Below are 15,151 nucleotides of genomic sequence, written 5' to 3'. Positions count from 1 at the left end.
TCGAGCGGCACTTTTCTCGCGGTGACCAAGTTTTTCTGCCCATCTTCCTTTAATGAACGCGATCCTGTTAGGCATTGATTATGGCTGAATGAAAACCTAAAGGAAGCAGGACCAGAAGCTTTTAGGGATGAAGCAGAGCACTTCTCCAGCCTTCTTACATAGCAAGCTGTTGCTAAACAGCCAACTAGCAGGCGCTTTAGTGTAATAACCTTTCCGATCGGAAACTTTCTCCTAAACTTTCTCCGTACCAAAGGAACAAGTGTCATCCATTTCTAGCGAAGGTAGAGAAAGCCGCCTATTACCTACCCACATAGAGCAAGACTTTTTTTCCCCCGCAGACAAGCCCCGCTGTACTTTGATGCTGTGTGCATAAAACGCACAGGGAAAACCAAAGAATGTGGAAAGGCAAGGCAAACCTTGGTGAGGTGAGCAGGAAATAAAATGCATAATCTTAGGGCAAATAATCTTAGGGCAAATAATCTTAGGGCAACCGTGAAAAATAAAGAGTTGCTTAAGGCGTTCGTCTGTGTGGTCGCAGGGAGTCGAAAATGACTTGACACAGAAGGAGTTTAAAAATCATAGAACAGCAGTTACGGCGGGTTCAGTATTGTTTGATGTTTAGATAAGTTTACGAGCATAATCGTATGCAGATGACACACATTTAAATGGAAGGATTTTCTAGGGATTGAGATGAATCGAACCGAGTAGAACCGAATCAAACCTGTGAGACCATGGAAAGTATTCACCCCCTTAGGGGTATACTGAATGGTCAGAAATGGTGTACTAGGGTCTCCTGCTTGGGCGGGGGGTTGTTGGGTTGGACTATTTGATTCCAAGGTCCTTTCCAACTCTGTTATTCTGTTACTGTATGTTAGATCGGGCAATGGAAAGGCACACACAGGCTAACGGTAACAACAGCTCTTTATTAACTCAGTAGCAACTATGTACAATCCAGCGAAGGTTGAATCTGACAGCAGCCCTTTTATAGGGAGCTGTCAGACCCTTCGACCAATGAGATTAAACCTCTGTTCCCACCGGAACAGAGAACCTTGGTGAAACCCATTATAGCTGATGCTAGTATCTAACACTGTACATTTATGTGTAAGTAAAACCATACTGCTGCGCGTTGCCTGATTTATTTCTTTAAAAGTCCGGGGAAATAAAGGATAATAGCATTACATAACAATCCACCGAAAACCGAACTTCTTTACTTTAAAACTTTTTTCCCCTCCCGGGTAGACGTGTCCAAATTGAGATCCTATCAGCTTCGGTTCTTTTTTGTTTGTAGATGTTTCAGAGTAATGGACCGGGTGTGTGTGTCCCTGTGCTGTTTTCTGGATAGGAACTGAAGGCATGGGACTTTGTTTCCTTTGTGTGTGGGGGTGGCTTAAGTTCCTGCACAAAGCGGAAATGCGTGATCGCTGAGAAAAGGGCAGAGAGGTAAAAGCGTTTCTATGTTTCTAGGAGGTGTAGCTTCGAGGAGATCTTGCGATTATTTGTATAAATAATTTCTGTACTTTGATAAACAGATAAAATAGTTAATTTGGTTTTCCTCCTGTATAAGGATGTTCAGCAAATTTATTCCAGAATTAATGGAAAGTCGGGGGGGGGGGGGGAAACAAACAGGAAATTATTGGCTTATTAAGACACTTGGAGTCTACGCTAGACTGGAAAGAGACTTGGTTCATACAATCATCCTTCTCAGGATTAAATTCAGTTCATAAACTCAGAAGTATGAAGTTGTATCTACCTCCTTCCCCCAATTTTTCTCATTCATGTCCATCTGAAGAATGTAAGGTGGTTACTTCAGAATATTTTAAATTTTCCTAAATATTATATCATATAGTTCTTCCTTTTTTATTTCTTTTATTTTTATGTATTGGATTTGTAATTGTTTTTCTGCGATGTTAAAGTTAAGCGACACTAAATTTTGAGCATAAAAATTAACAGATTCTTCCCCCCCCAAAAAAAGTCTGGTTTGACATTTCAAAATAATATCTTGTTAGTATACATTTAGTTTAATATGTAGTATTAATGCAGCAATTATGATTTGTGGAGCATAATGTATAGCTTAATGCAACGCAAACCCAGATGATTAGTCTGTTGTAATATGAACCAGTATTTGCTGAATACCATTTTTTCATCCAAGGGAGATTTTTTTTAAAAAGAATTATGAAATATAAATATGAATAATTTTTTGAGTTTTGTATTTTAAAGTGCATGCCCCCGTTTTTTTAAAAAAATTAGATTATACAAAGAAAGTAAAACAGATTAGGAAACAACCATTAATATTTGTGTGTATGTATTCATTCTTTCCCTTTATGTAACTGATTATAAATCTCAAATTCTAAGTATGAAAAAGTTAAAACTTAAAGAACTTGAGAGTTGTTTGCAACAAGTTGATGTTTTTGAAAATCCAAAACTATTGCTTGAACAATATCCAACTCGGCCACATATTGCAGGTAAATTTTACTCTTCTTTCTTGTCATGTATATAGTGTTGGTCTACTATACACATTCTAACAGCTAATTTTAAACGTTATCATTAAATTATATGTTCTTTATGTAATATAATAATGCTGATTGTTTTATTCCAGGAATCTTAGAAGTTGGAAATTTAATATTCTGTTAAAGTTTAAAGAATGTCTAATAAGTTTATTTGTTAAGTTCTTGATTAGATTCTCTCCTATACTTTTTCTACCTGTATAAATCAGTACTTGGGTGGAAAATTATAATGTGAGCTCAGTGGAATAACAAACATTGTTCTCAATCTAGATGTTTATATTTAAAAAGGAGGGCCTTTCCTTAGAAGCCTTGGCATTTCACTTCTGTGAGCCACTTGAGTTTGTTTTTATTTGCCTTTTAGACATATTGTAGCCATCTTAGTAGATGTTATATACTACATTACTGTTATAACATTTGCTGACATATTAATTTATGGATGAATAAAATAAAATGTTGCTTGAATGAGGAAATAGATCAGATGGCCTTTATTCACCCAAGTTTGTTTAGTATACTTTGTATTTGCTCTGAACCTGTTGCCTATGTGTCTTTATTCTCCAGCATGTATGCTTTATACAATTCATAATACATTTGATGATATTGAAAACAAGATTGTGGCAGATCTTGGATGTGGTTGTGGCATACTAAGCATTGGAAGTGCCATGTTGGGAGCAGGGTAAGAAATCTCATTTTCTTATTGCTTTTTTAAATATTAAACTAATGAGGAAGGATAAAATGAGTAAGGATGAAAACCAGGGGTACTTCAGAACAAAGAATGTCAAAATAATGAGCCATATCATCATTAAATAAGTCCATCTAAATGGTACTGGTATAAAGCTTTATAAAGTGATTGTTGCATGTTTTAATGAGTCATGAGTAAAGCTAATCAGAATCAGATTACTAGGAAATCCCTGGGCTGTAAACTAAACTACGAATAAATAAATAAAGCAAAGGTAATGACAAGCCACTACTACATTGCCACCAAGAAAAGTTACATGGTTGTAGCAGTCAAATTGAATATTTGTCATTCAATCCAACTACAGGCAGTCCTTGCTTAACAACTCATTGCTTAGTGACCATTCGAAGTTAGGACAAATCTCCCTGAGCTACTTACAACCTAGTTCCAGAGTTCTCATGACCATATACCAACAAACATCTGCATCAAATGATATTTTGGGTGCTGGACAACTGGATTGCATTGAGGGTCATTTGCACCATGCCAGTCTCACAACTGCATTTTTTGTAGTTTTTGCTGTTTTCTGATATTTACTTCTGGGTTTTGGCAAAATATTCCCATTGAATAAACCAGTGGCATTTGCTTAACAATTTAGACTGTGAAATCAGGCATAGTCACATGCCTGTGCCTGATTTCACACTTTACACAGCAACATCACACTTCAATTAATTACAGGTATAATTTTGATCATAAGTCAAGGACTACCTGCACTGTAAATACAGATTTATTAGACATATTTCTAATTAACAGTGCAATGTAGTTACTCATATTATTTTAAACAGAATGTGCATCTAAAACATATTGCTAGGCTAGTGGTAAATTAGTACTTAGTTTACGTATGAGTAAACTGTATCAGAGATATTCTAGGATACATACTCCATAGTTCAAACTTTTATGTCTGCTATTGAAATAACATCACATGAAAAATCATCCAAAGATGAAATCACATTGACTAATTGTTCAAAATTTATATAACTGACATTTAGAATTCTACATTTTTAACAACAACAACAACAAAAAAATCACAACAGACTATTAAAATTAATCTTAAAATTGATGTTTAACAATAGGAGTTGAGATGTTTTAAAAGTAGTATGTGCTGTTATAATTCTCTTAATTTTATTTTTCCCAGATTATGTATAGGATTTGATATAGATGCCAATGCACTGGAAGTATTTAACAGGAATGCCGAAGAATTTGACCTTACAAATGTTGACATGGTTCAGTGCAATGTATGTTCTTTGCCTGACAAAATGTCTAAAACATTTGATACAGTTATTATGAATCCTCCTTTTGGAACTAAGCACAATAAAGGTTAGCCATTTTTTCCTTGATTGGGAATTAACTTCCTGAAAAAGCTATCTAATTTTATTTATTTTACAGAATTTCCATACTGCCACAGTGAACCAATACTTCCTTTTCTCGTAGCTGCCATTGATGTCTTTCCCTCAGACATAATATAAAGAAACATTCTTCATCCCCACCTTAAAACCTTTGTGCTGGATTTGTTACATTCTGTGGTTCATAGTAAGGTTAATTTATATCTTATCCCTATAATTTTTTTTAGACTGTGTTCCACCAATCATCCATAAATTCAATTCCTTTATGTCCCTACTTTTATCTGACTTAAAACAAGTATAGCTTAGAAATATCTTCCATTTTATAAACATATTTCTACCATTACATAACATGATTTTCAAATCCTGCAATTGCAAGACATTTCTGATATAAGAATATGATTTTACTGGAACTTTTCTTGAAAAAAAATGAACAGAAGTATCTTTTTACCTGTCTGACAAATTTTAGGACTGTACATTCTGTTCTATATTTAAGGTATTTTTTTTTATATTTTAACATACACTAGATAATTATTTAACCAATTATTTATGAAGTATATTTATTTGTGAGATAATCAAAAATATCTGACAGAAATCAAACCTTAATCTCCAATGTTAGAACTTTAATTCAGTATAAGAAATAATTGAAGCAATATACCTAAACAAAGATGATTACATAACAGCTGATTTTTTTTAAGTGATTAAACATTAAAACATGCTAATCAGGAATGTTTAAAAATAAAATTCAATTTGCTGTCTGTTGAGAATAGGGGAAGTACTGAATATTTAATACAGGTAGTCCTTGATATACAACAGTTCATTTAGTGACTGCTTGAAGTTACAACACTGAAAGTAGTATGACAGTTTTTCACTTACGTAAAAGAGGCTTAAAAGTCTTTTTTATTTTTTATTTTTATAGGCATGGATATGGCTTTTCTCAAGACAGCTGTGCAAATGGCAAGAATAGCTGTGTATTCCTTACACAAAACATCAACTCGACAAGTACGTCTAAAGTTTGTCCTAATGCCCATCCTTGAATGAAACCGTAAGATTAGAAATTTAGGGTGTTCTAGAATTATAAGATGCTGAAATCAGGTAACCTGGAATAGCCTAAGACATTTTATTAACAGCATATTCAAGATATATTACAATTAAATTTTGTATAATACTTTACAGTTTGTCCATAATCTAGAAGTTTAGTTTTCAGTGGAGAGAGGGGGAGAGATCAAACTCAAGAGATCCTCTAATATCTTGCATTCCTTCCATGCTCAGCATATTCAGAAAAAAGCAGATGAATGGAATATAGGAATGGAAGTTGTAGCAGGTAAGAACAAGTTGTTATTGTTGAATTCAGTTTAAAGGCACACAAAGTTCCCATTAAATATTAAGACTATCTTTATATAGGATACCAAATACCTTTAGAGAAGCTGTCTTAAATAGCATCATAAAACATGTTTTATTTACTTTTAATCATTTTATTCTATTGTTCACAGCAGTTTCCTTTGTGCTTTTTTAAATATGCAAATCCAAAACTATTGTGAAAATAATTTTATAATGGTATCTTAAATATAGGTATTTGCATTATAGAAGTTAATCTAATTGAACTGTTGCTACTCAACCAGACACCAGATAGTTTTATGTAATCATAAGCATTATGAATACATAAACCCAGTATCAGATATTCAGATCATATATGCATGTATTAACTGTTTCCAGCTAATATATTTCATCCTTTCTCAGATATATTTATGATTTTCCATTACAGCTTATATTCTTTTTAATTCACTTTTAGAACTGAGATATGACCTACCAGCATCATATAAATTCCACAAGAAAAAATCAGTAAGTATTAGGCCACTTTTAATTCAGGGTAAACCTATTAATTTTTTACTAAATAAGAGAGTTGTACGCTAATGATCGTAGACAAAAATGTTTCCGTTTGAACATCTCTATATACATATAACCTAGTAGCAAAAACAAAATTGATGATCTAAACAAAAGGGGGAAGAAACGTACTATTTAATTTCTAGAGCCATAGGAGTCCTTTATCCTAGTCAACAATATGGAACCTATTTTACTACATACACCAATTCATTCTTCTCTTGCTCTTCAAAGGATTGCTGATGCAATCAAATGTGTGGCACCTAATCTTTCAGTGACAGGTTGATGTGTTGTGTGATAGAGAGGGAAGACCTACAAGTGAGAATTCCTACCCAGAAAAGATTGACATTTCATGATGTTTTATCAGAGAAGATAAAACTAGCAATACTAACCTTGTAAAAGGAATACAAAGCTGGGGTGCATAATAACAAATGTTAGGAGAATCATGCAGATTTCCCTGTGGTAAAACCACTGCCGATCCATATGGATGGCAGAATTATTAGAAGGCAGTATTATGTTTTATTTGCATAGGCATTCACCCTTGAAAGAATCTGGCATTACTGATTTAAGTTAGACTGTGTCAAACCAGTTCACATAAATAAAAGAGTATAAAATTCTGTGTTTGGGGCTATGCAGGATTTTGGTACCGGTACATAAAGTAAAAATGATGCTTTGGAGTGTGCAGGAACACACATTTAGCACATGTCTAAAACTCCTTAAGTCAAACTCACATTTTCTTGGGAACTTGTGCTAAGCAACTGCGTGATCACAGGAAAACCTACATATTAAGCATTTGTAGGTGGGTATAAACTGAGCATCTGTACAAACCCCAAATTCATTTCGCCTTCAAATTGAAAGGCCTATGCAATCGTTCTGTTTTGCAAACACGTTCCATTCTACCTGCAATCTCAAGTCGCTATTAACTATTTAGCTAACAACAATGAACAAGCAAAAAAAAAATTGTAGTATTTCTAGAGTCTTCCACAGTAGTACCAGGAAGAGTATCTATAAGATAGGAAGCATCCTATAGCTGTTCTGTTTTAATTTGCTTTTTGTCTATCACAAGTAGAATAGTTGGGAAGAAGAAGAAGAACAGGAATAATATGGATCTAGCTATTTGGTTAAGACAAATTCAGCCCACAAATCCAAGAAAATGGATCACAATTATAATAAACTCTCAAATTAGCACATTTACTTGTTAAATGGTGCACATGTTAGAAATTAAAACTAAATGGGATTTTCCACATGTAGAGAAGCATAGACTCGATGGACATCTTTTGTTCGCAATACATTACAATACTATTTTTAGGGTCTCTGAAATAGAAGTTGTTATGGGCAGGGTGCATTTATGGTTGGCTTTACTAGATCAATTCCCTTGTTCCTTCATCACATAATGTAATCTATAGTGGATTTTTCTACATGAAGAGCAGAAGGACCCCTTTGCACTAAAACCTAAAGCAACATTTGTTTATCGGAGTACACACTTTCTGTCATTGTCATACAAAGAAAAGTATTCTATTTTGAGAAAATTCTATTGCAACACTGAAGACAAGTACAAAATTGGAGTTAGGTGCTCATGGTAACTCTACATAGTTGCTTTATTTTATTTATAGATTTTTTTTTCTTCCAATAAACTAAAGGTAGCAATACAATTTGAAACATCTGGAACTGAACACAAAGATTCACAAAATTTGAATACACAAGATACTGATACTTATTTGTTATACGCTACTCAAGAAAAGTTTTGTACATAACATATTAGGATATAGTTCCGATTCTTCAGCCTTTTATTCCAGCCTAATTACAGGCTCACTCATCAGATATTTTTAAAACACCGCGTGTTAAATCAGCCACTATTCCAAGAAAGAATTCTCAAAATGTAATTTTCTTCTTTGTCTTACAGGTAGACATCAAAGTAGATTTTATCAGATTCCCTTGTGGGGAAAAAGAGATGGATGGTGGAATGACTTAAAACTGTATTAAAATAATAAAAATAGCATTAAATGGTTTTTGAAGTATTACAACTGAATTCCAGCACCATTTTCTGTTTTTAGCTGTTTGGCAGCTGGCTCTTCTTGCACGTCTTCTTCAAGCGGTCTTTTCTTGGGACTTGCTGACCCTGTAAAATTGAGATTTTAGTCATGGTGGGCCACAGCAATCACAATCACAATTACCTACAGTAATAAGTCAAGGGATAGCAAGCTGATTGATATTGTATTATATATTACGTGAGGCCATAGTCAATTTAATTTGGTCTCTTTCTCAGAACAGGTTACAAAACTGCTCACATTAACAAATCTGAGAGCACCACTAAGGAATAGACACTCCAATCTCATGCTATGTGTAGGCTATTTCCAATAGCCTACACAATTCTGTTTTGGGGAGCAAAGTTCCAAACAGCTAACAAAGATTAATACAGAAGCTTTGACAATAGCTTAATAGCACATCAACATAGCCTGTACGTTTTGGTATCTTGTTCCACAAAGACAAGTCACCTGTGATATTTGCATCTTCACCCTCCTCTTCATCTTCACTTTCAAATTTTGTTTTCTTGCCTTGGAATTTCACTTTTTTGTCTTGTGCGTCTTGTGCTCCCTTGCCACCTTTACCTTTGCCTTTGCGACCTGGCAAAAAAGGATGCGTACAGAATTAAGATCATCACACTTTTAGAAATTCATTCCTCACAGTAAGAGGGAAGGCAATCATGTAAAATAGCCCTCCTCAATTTGGACCATAGGTAGAACTATTGTTTCCATAATTCCCAGCCAATATGGCCAGTATCCATGTTAGCTGAATGTAAAGAGTAGTCCCTTAGTCTCTCATAAGAAAAGGAGCACTCACAATGCACAATGAAAAGAAGATTTAGTGATTTCTTTTCCAGTTATACATGAATAATAAAGGAACACTGATGCTTTCTGTGAACTACAGCTTATTACTGTGGGTGATCTGGTGTATGGAGATAACCCAAATAGGTTGATTCTCATTTGTTGTTGTTTTTGTGTATTATCCAAGATGCATGGAAGCTCTTTCTCTAGTGTAAAGTTCCTAGTGAATACAATGACTCTTGTAATAACCAGTTCATTTGTTAGTTTGACTACTGATATAGCTGCTACTCTGATAGCAACAAACTGATATTAAGAAGATGTTAAACATGTTTTCCTATGCTATGGCAATGAAGAGTGTGCACTATTTGGCATGATTAGAGTTACTGAATTTTTCCTCTTATGATTTGTATATTTCTAATTGCTCCAGCTGGTGAAATGCAGGGCACTATTAGCAACATACTGGGATTATCAATGAAGAAGTGATTTTAGAATGAACAAAGTCTGCTCCAATGTATACCGTTCTTCTCTAGGCATTCTACCGACAAAATGGTTTTAAAATAGATTATCTTTGTAAGGAGAAGAGGATTTAGAAGACTACCGTATTTTTCGGAGTATAAGATGCACATTTTTTCCTCAAAAGAGGCTGAAAATCTGGGTGCATCTTATACATCGAATACAGCATTTTTTGCCTCCCAAAGCCCCGCCCCTTCACCAAAATGGACGTGCATATCCTTATAAAGGCTTTCAGAGAGCTCCTGGGGGCTGAGGAGGGCAGAAATGAGCAAACAACGGGCCATTTTTTTGCCCCAGCTCCCAGCTGCACTCTATAAGCCTCCATAAGGCTATGCATGCAATTTTTTTGACAAAAAACAGGCCCGCTTTTTGCTCGTTTTTGTCCCCCCGGCCCCCCAGGAGCATTCTAAGTCCCCCCAAGGCTATTCATGCCTTTTTAAAAAGGGGGGGGGCATTTTTGCGAAAAACGGGCCATTTTGGGAGGTTTGCAAAGTGCAAAAAGGGTTTTTTTTCCTTCTAACTGATGAGAATTGCATTGATCAAGTGCTGTGCCAGCAGAACCAAAGTCTTAGGTGCTGCAAATTGTCAGTGATTTCCTTCTCCAGCACATGGATAAATACACCTGGAAACATCTCCCTACCTACCTACTCTTTCTCCCTACCTACCTACTGTATTTCTCTCTCTCTCTCTCTCTCTCTCCATCTACCTACTTACCTACCTACCCTCTCTCCCCCCCTCTACCTACGTACCTACCTACTCTCCCTCCCTCCCTCCCTATCTACTGTATTTCTCTCTCTATCCCTTTACCTACCAACCTACCTACTTTCTCTCTCCCTACCTACCGTATTTCTCTATCTCTCTCTTTTTCTCTCTCCCTTTATCTACTTACCTAACTACTCTCTCTCCCTAGCAACCTACTGTATTTCTATCTCTCTTTCTCTCCCTCTCTATCCCTCTATCTACCTACCTATTTTTTTTAATTTGCCTCTTCAGAACCTTGGTGCGTCTTATACTCCAGTGCGTCTTATACTATGAAAAATATGGTAAATAGTACAGTTATGTAGCTTAAAGGAGTGGAGGAAAGCCAGAAGAAAGGGTGAGTGCCTGCTTTTAAAAAAAAGGACTTCAGTTTCTGGCATAAGCCAAAGCTTAGAATAGCCTTGATGATGCAAAGTCTAATCTTTCCAGGACTTTTAAAAAGCACTACTAGCAAATGTCCTTACCCGCATAGGGCACACTTCCATAGATCTATGGAAGGTTAATCACAGGATGGAAGGCATCAAAAGTAAGTAAGGCTTACTTTTGATAAGGTAGACCACAACCTACTACTAGATAAAGTAAAAGAATGTGTTTTAGACAGCATCACCACCAGATGGATTGGTAACTGGCTGACCAACCGCACTCAACGTGTAGTCCTCAATGGAACTGCATTTACATGGAGGGAAGTATGCAGTGGAATACCCCAAGGCTCTGTTTTGGGCCAAGTACTCTTCAACATCTTAATCAATGATTTCGATGAGGGAATAAATGGGGAATTCATCAAATTTGCAGATGACACCAAGCTGTCAGGAATAGCCAACACTCCAGAAGGTAGGCTAAAGATACAGAAGGATCTTGACAAACTTGAACATTGGGCACTATCTAATAAAATGAAATTCAATGGTGAAAAGAGTAAGGTTCTACATTTAGGCAACAAAAATGAAATGCACAGGTACAGTATAGGTGGTACCTTGCTCAATAGTAGTAACTTTTAAAGGGATCTTGGAGTCCTAATGGACAACCATTTAAATATGAGCCAGCAGTGTGCAGCAGCTGCCAAAAAGTTCTAGGCTGCATAAACAGAGGGATAGAATCAACATCACGTGAAGTGTTAATACCACTTTATAATGCCTTGGTAAGGCCACACTTGGAATACTGCATTCAGTTCTGGTTGCCATGATGTAGAAAAGATGTGGAGACTCTAGAAAGAGTGCAGAGAAGAGCAACAAAGATGTTTAGAGGGCTGGAGACTAAAACATATGAAGAATGGTTGCAGGAACTGGGTATGTCTAGTTTAACAGAAAGAAGGACTAGGGGAGACATGATAGCAGTGTTCCAATATCTCAGGGGTTGCCACAAAGAAGAGGGAGTCAAACTATTCTCCAAGGCAGCTGAGGGTAGAACAAGAAGCAATGGGTGGAAACTAATCAAGGAGAGAAGCAACTTAGAACTGAGGAGAAATTTCCTGACAGAACAATTAATCAGTGGAACAGTTTGCCTCCAGAAGTTGTGAATGCCCCAACACTGGAAGTCTTTAAGAAGATGTTGGATAGCCATTTGTCTGAAACAGTATAGGGTTTCCTGCCTAGGCAGGGGGTTGGACTAGAAGACCTCCAAGGTCCCTTCCAACTCTGCTATTGTATTGTATTGTAAAAGCATTCAGATATTCTATTAGAAAGGAACTATGACTTGATCATTAGCAGCTAGATAATTTTTGAGATCTAATATCATCTGAACCAATATAGAGCTATTAAGATTACTGATATCTAAGACAATCAACGATTCAGATTTACTTTATTCCCTAAAGAAACAATGGCGGGGGTGGGGGGGCAGGATTATGGCAGTTTAGTGGACATGTTGATGTGAGTGTACCCATGGCTTGTTTTTCCTTTTCTTGAAACCACTAAACAATTCTGAGATTTATAGAAAAGGTTTTATGGGAAAAAACCTTCTGGGTGATATGTGAAAACAGAAGTTTATATTTTGATCAAATGTGATTGATTGCTCTCATGGCTTGGTAACAAAAGACTTTTCTAGAAGCCACAAAGAGAAGTGGTTACAGTGACATTTTAGTAGGAAAAATCCTGAGGCCTAGATGTAAATAATAATTGTTCCAACATCTTTGTTAGGTCATCTGAAGAACATGCTCAGATCAACAATGTATCAGGAAATGGAAGGAAAGATGAAAATGTACAACTTTAACAAATCCAAACAAACTCAAAAGAGATGTCTCTGTAATGAAAAGGCTTTTGTTGGTAAACAAATGACCAATTTTCAATCATTGGAGAATACGGTATACAAAAATGCAGATAGTGGCAAGCCACAAATCCATTTTCCACCCCCCTTGTAGTATCACAAAGAATCAGGGGTGGGCTAGGTTGCTCTTTTTAAAAACAAATGTGAATTAGTTGTCCTAATAATCTAGTATATGAAAGAAATTCTGCAGTTCTTTCCTGCATGAAAATATTAGCAAGAATTTGATTTTCTACATCTTTTGGCCAGAGGATATTTTTAAGAAAAAAATATACTCTGAGGGCCAAGTGATGATAGCACCAGAACGCTATATCTGAAATACAATACAATATAGAGTTGGAAGGGACTTTGGAGATCTTCTAATCCAACCCCGTACCTAGGCAGGAAACCCTACACCGTTTCAGACAAATGGCTATCCAACATCTTCTTAAAGACTTCCAGTGTTGGGGCATTCACAGATTCTGGAGGCAACTTCTGTTCCACTAACAGAAGGGGAGGAGCTTCCGGGGGAAATGGCGGACCTTCCCAGAGCTGCGTAAACGATGGGGCGCTCTGGCGGGGATAGCAGGCATTATTGGCCCCCGTTGGTCATCCTGGGGGCCTAGAATTATGTAGTGGCAACCCTGGTTTGTTTGATGTACAGCTGGGATCCGGATGGACCCGCTAACCAGGAGAACGGGAGACGGAGGACAGCTTAGGGACAGGAACACAGAGGCCGAGCTGCGGCAGCTACGGCAGCTGCGGCAGCAAAATGAATAAAAGAACTGACAGAGCAGAAAGGAGACGTTGTGGACGTTTTGGGCGGCTGCCAGGCGGCGGAACAGCGCGACAGCTAAGGAGCGAGCCAGAAAGAGAGAACAACGTACAGGGAGACCTCATCTTACCGGCGATGGCGACGGAGCGGCTGAGACGGCGCTGGAATATCGGGCGCCATATTTCTTTCCAACTGCCAGGTGGAGAGGCCATTGGGGGCTGGAGGTCGGGAAAGAAGCTGCAGGGATCGAAGAGGGAAGCCGGGGGGGTCGCCGGAGGCTCGGGGCGACCCCTGAAGAGCAATAGGTCGAGCAGCCGGCCTTGGCACCTCGTCTACCCCCCCCCCCCCGCTGAGGTGCGATTCCTTCATACTCCAAGAACTGCTTTCGGGCCTCTGGGCCTAAAGAACTGCCTAAAGAACTGCCCTAGGCCTCTGGGCCTAAAGAACTGCCTAAAGAACTGCCCTGGGCCTCACTGGTGGAACGTAGATTATTGTGGACTGTGAGGTCTGTCCCCTCCCATCTTATTATTTGCCTTTTAAATATCTCTCTACTTCATTCTTTGTTAATCTTACATCCTAGACCTGCTACAAAGAGAGACCCTGCCATAGCCATAATCATAGATTGGTCATCATCCCAACTTATTCAAGGTCTGACATCCTTCGACTGCGAGGTTCCCCCCTCTCGCAGGCGTGCCCCCCTGCCCTGACGAAGGCCCACCTCAATGAGGGGTTTATTAACCCAGAGAGGTGGAGGAAGCGGGGGATTAGGGGTTTTTTAGTAAAATGTTTTGTAAAGCTTTTAAGGGGTTCCAGGGAGCGGGGAGGGTTGGTTTGGCCCTGGGGTATGGATACAACCAGGCCAACATGTAGGGTCAAGACGGAAGGGAGGGTCAAGACGGAAGGTAGCGAAGCGGAGCGGGTGGGAGGAAATAACATCCCTATAAGGGGAATTCCAATCACGACGGTCGTAGGGAGGGGCAGGCGCGAGGACACCAGAAGAACGTATAGTCGGTTGGCAGACCGGGGCCACTGGATACGCCCGGTCGCTTGCACCAACCCCCGCAGACTAGGTGGACAGGATCAGCAGAGCCTGGGCCTTAGGCTGATGTTATGTAACGCGAGGTCCGTGGTTAACAAGGCCCCCCTCATCAGTGACTTGATCACAGAGGGGGAGCCGGACCTCGCAGGAATAGCGGAAACCTGGTTGGGCCCGGAGGGGGGGTTGCCCCTCAGGGAAATGTGCCCTCCAGGTTACCGTGTATTCCACCAGCCACGGGCCCAAGGTAGGGGTGGGGGGGTAGCAATTATCATCCGGGACGATCTGGCACCGAGAGAATTCACTGTGTCGCAGACATCTGGTTGTGAGTCTCTGGGCGTAAAGTGGGGTCCAGGGAGTCAGTTGGGCCTGTTGATAGTATACCTGGCTCCCCGCCATACATCAACGGCCCTGCCCGAGCTCCTCGAGCGGATCGCGGAGATGGCGGTTGAGACCCCCAAACTACTAGTGATGGGGGATTTCAACCTGCCGTCAACGGGAAAGGCATCCGAGGTAGCCCGGGAATTCATGGCTTCCATGACAGCCATGGGTCTGA

General features: G+C 38.6%; 2 protein-coding genes across 7 annotated transcripts in view; one reads left to right on the top strand and one right to left on the bottom strand.

The window, feature by feature from the left end:
- The first annotated feature begins 1,018 nt into the window (after positions 1-1,018).
- METTL5 (methyltransferase 5, N6-adenosine) lies at positions 1,019-8,479 on the top strand. 4 transcript variants are annotated; one of them, XM_081935236.1, is made up of 8 exons: positions 1,019-1,101; positions 2,353-2,462; positions 3,063-3,177; positions 4,370-4,551; positions 5,494-5,576; positions 5,847-5,898; positions 6,367-6,416; positions 8,359-8,479. In XM_081935236.1, the coding sequence occupies exons 2-8, from the start codon at positions 2,354-2,356 to the stop codon at positions 8,425-8,427; spliced, it is 660 nt and encodes a 219-aa protein (XP_081791362.1). In that variant the 5' UTR covers positions 1,019-1,101; position 2,353; the 3' UTR covers positions 8,428-8,479. The 4 variants fall into 4 exon arrangements, with proteins under 4 accessions (XP_081791362.1, XP_081791361.1, XP_081791360.1 ...); XM_081935235.1 differs by lacking the exon at positions 1,019-1,101 and adding an exon at positions 1,351-1,440; XM_081935234.1 differs by lacking the exon at positions 1,019-1,101 and adding an exon at positions 1,472-1,498.
- SSB (small RNA binding exonuclease protection factor La) overlaps positions 8,036-15,151 on the bottom strand; it is a 31,310-nt gene continuing 24,194 nt past the window's right edge. For all 3 annotated transcript variants that reach the window (XM_081935230.1, XM_081935231.1, XM_081935232.1), the window contains exons 12-13: positions 8,951-9,079; positions 8,036-8,574 (exon numbers count right to left, since the gene is read on the bottom strand). In XM_081935230.1, the coding sequence (XP_081791356.1) occupies positions 8,474-8,574; positions 8,951-9,079 (230 nt within the window). In that variant the 3' untranslated portion in view covers positions 8,036-8,473. The remainder of the gene's footprint in view (positions 8,575-8,950; positions 9,080-15,151) is intronic.

The sequence above is a fragment of the Natrix helvetica genome (assembly GCF_964273705.1).
Source record: "Natrix helvetica genome assembly, chromosome: 1".
In the NCBI taxonomy this organism is placed as follows: domain Eukaryota; kingdom Metazoa; phylum Chordata; class Lepidosauria; order Squamata; family Natricidae; genus Natrix; species Natrix helvetica.
This window is presented reverse-complemented; position numbering and strand designations above follow the sequence as displayed.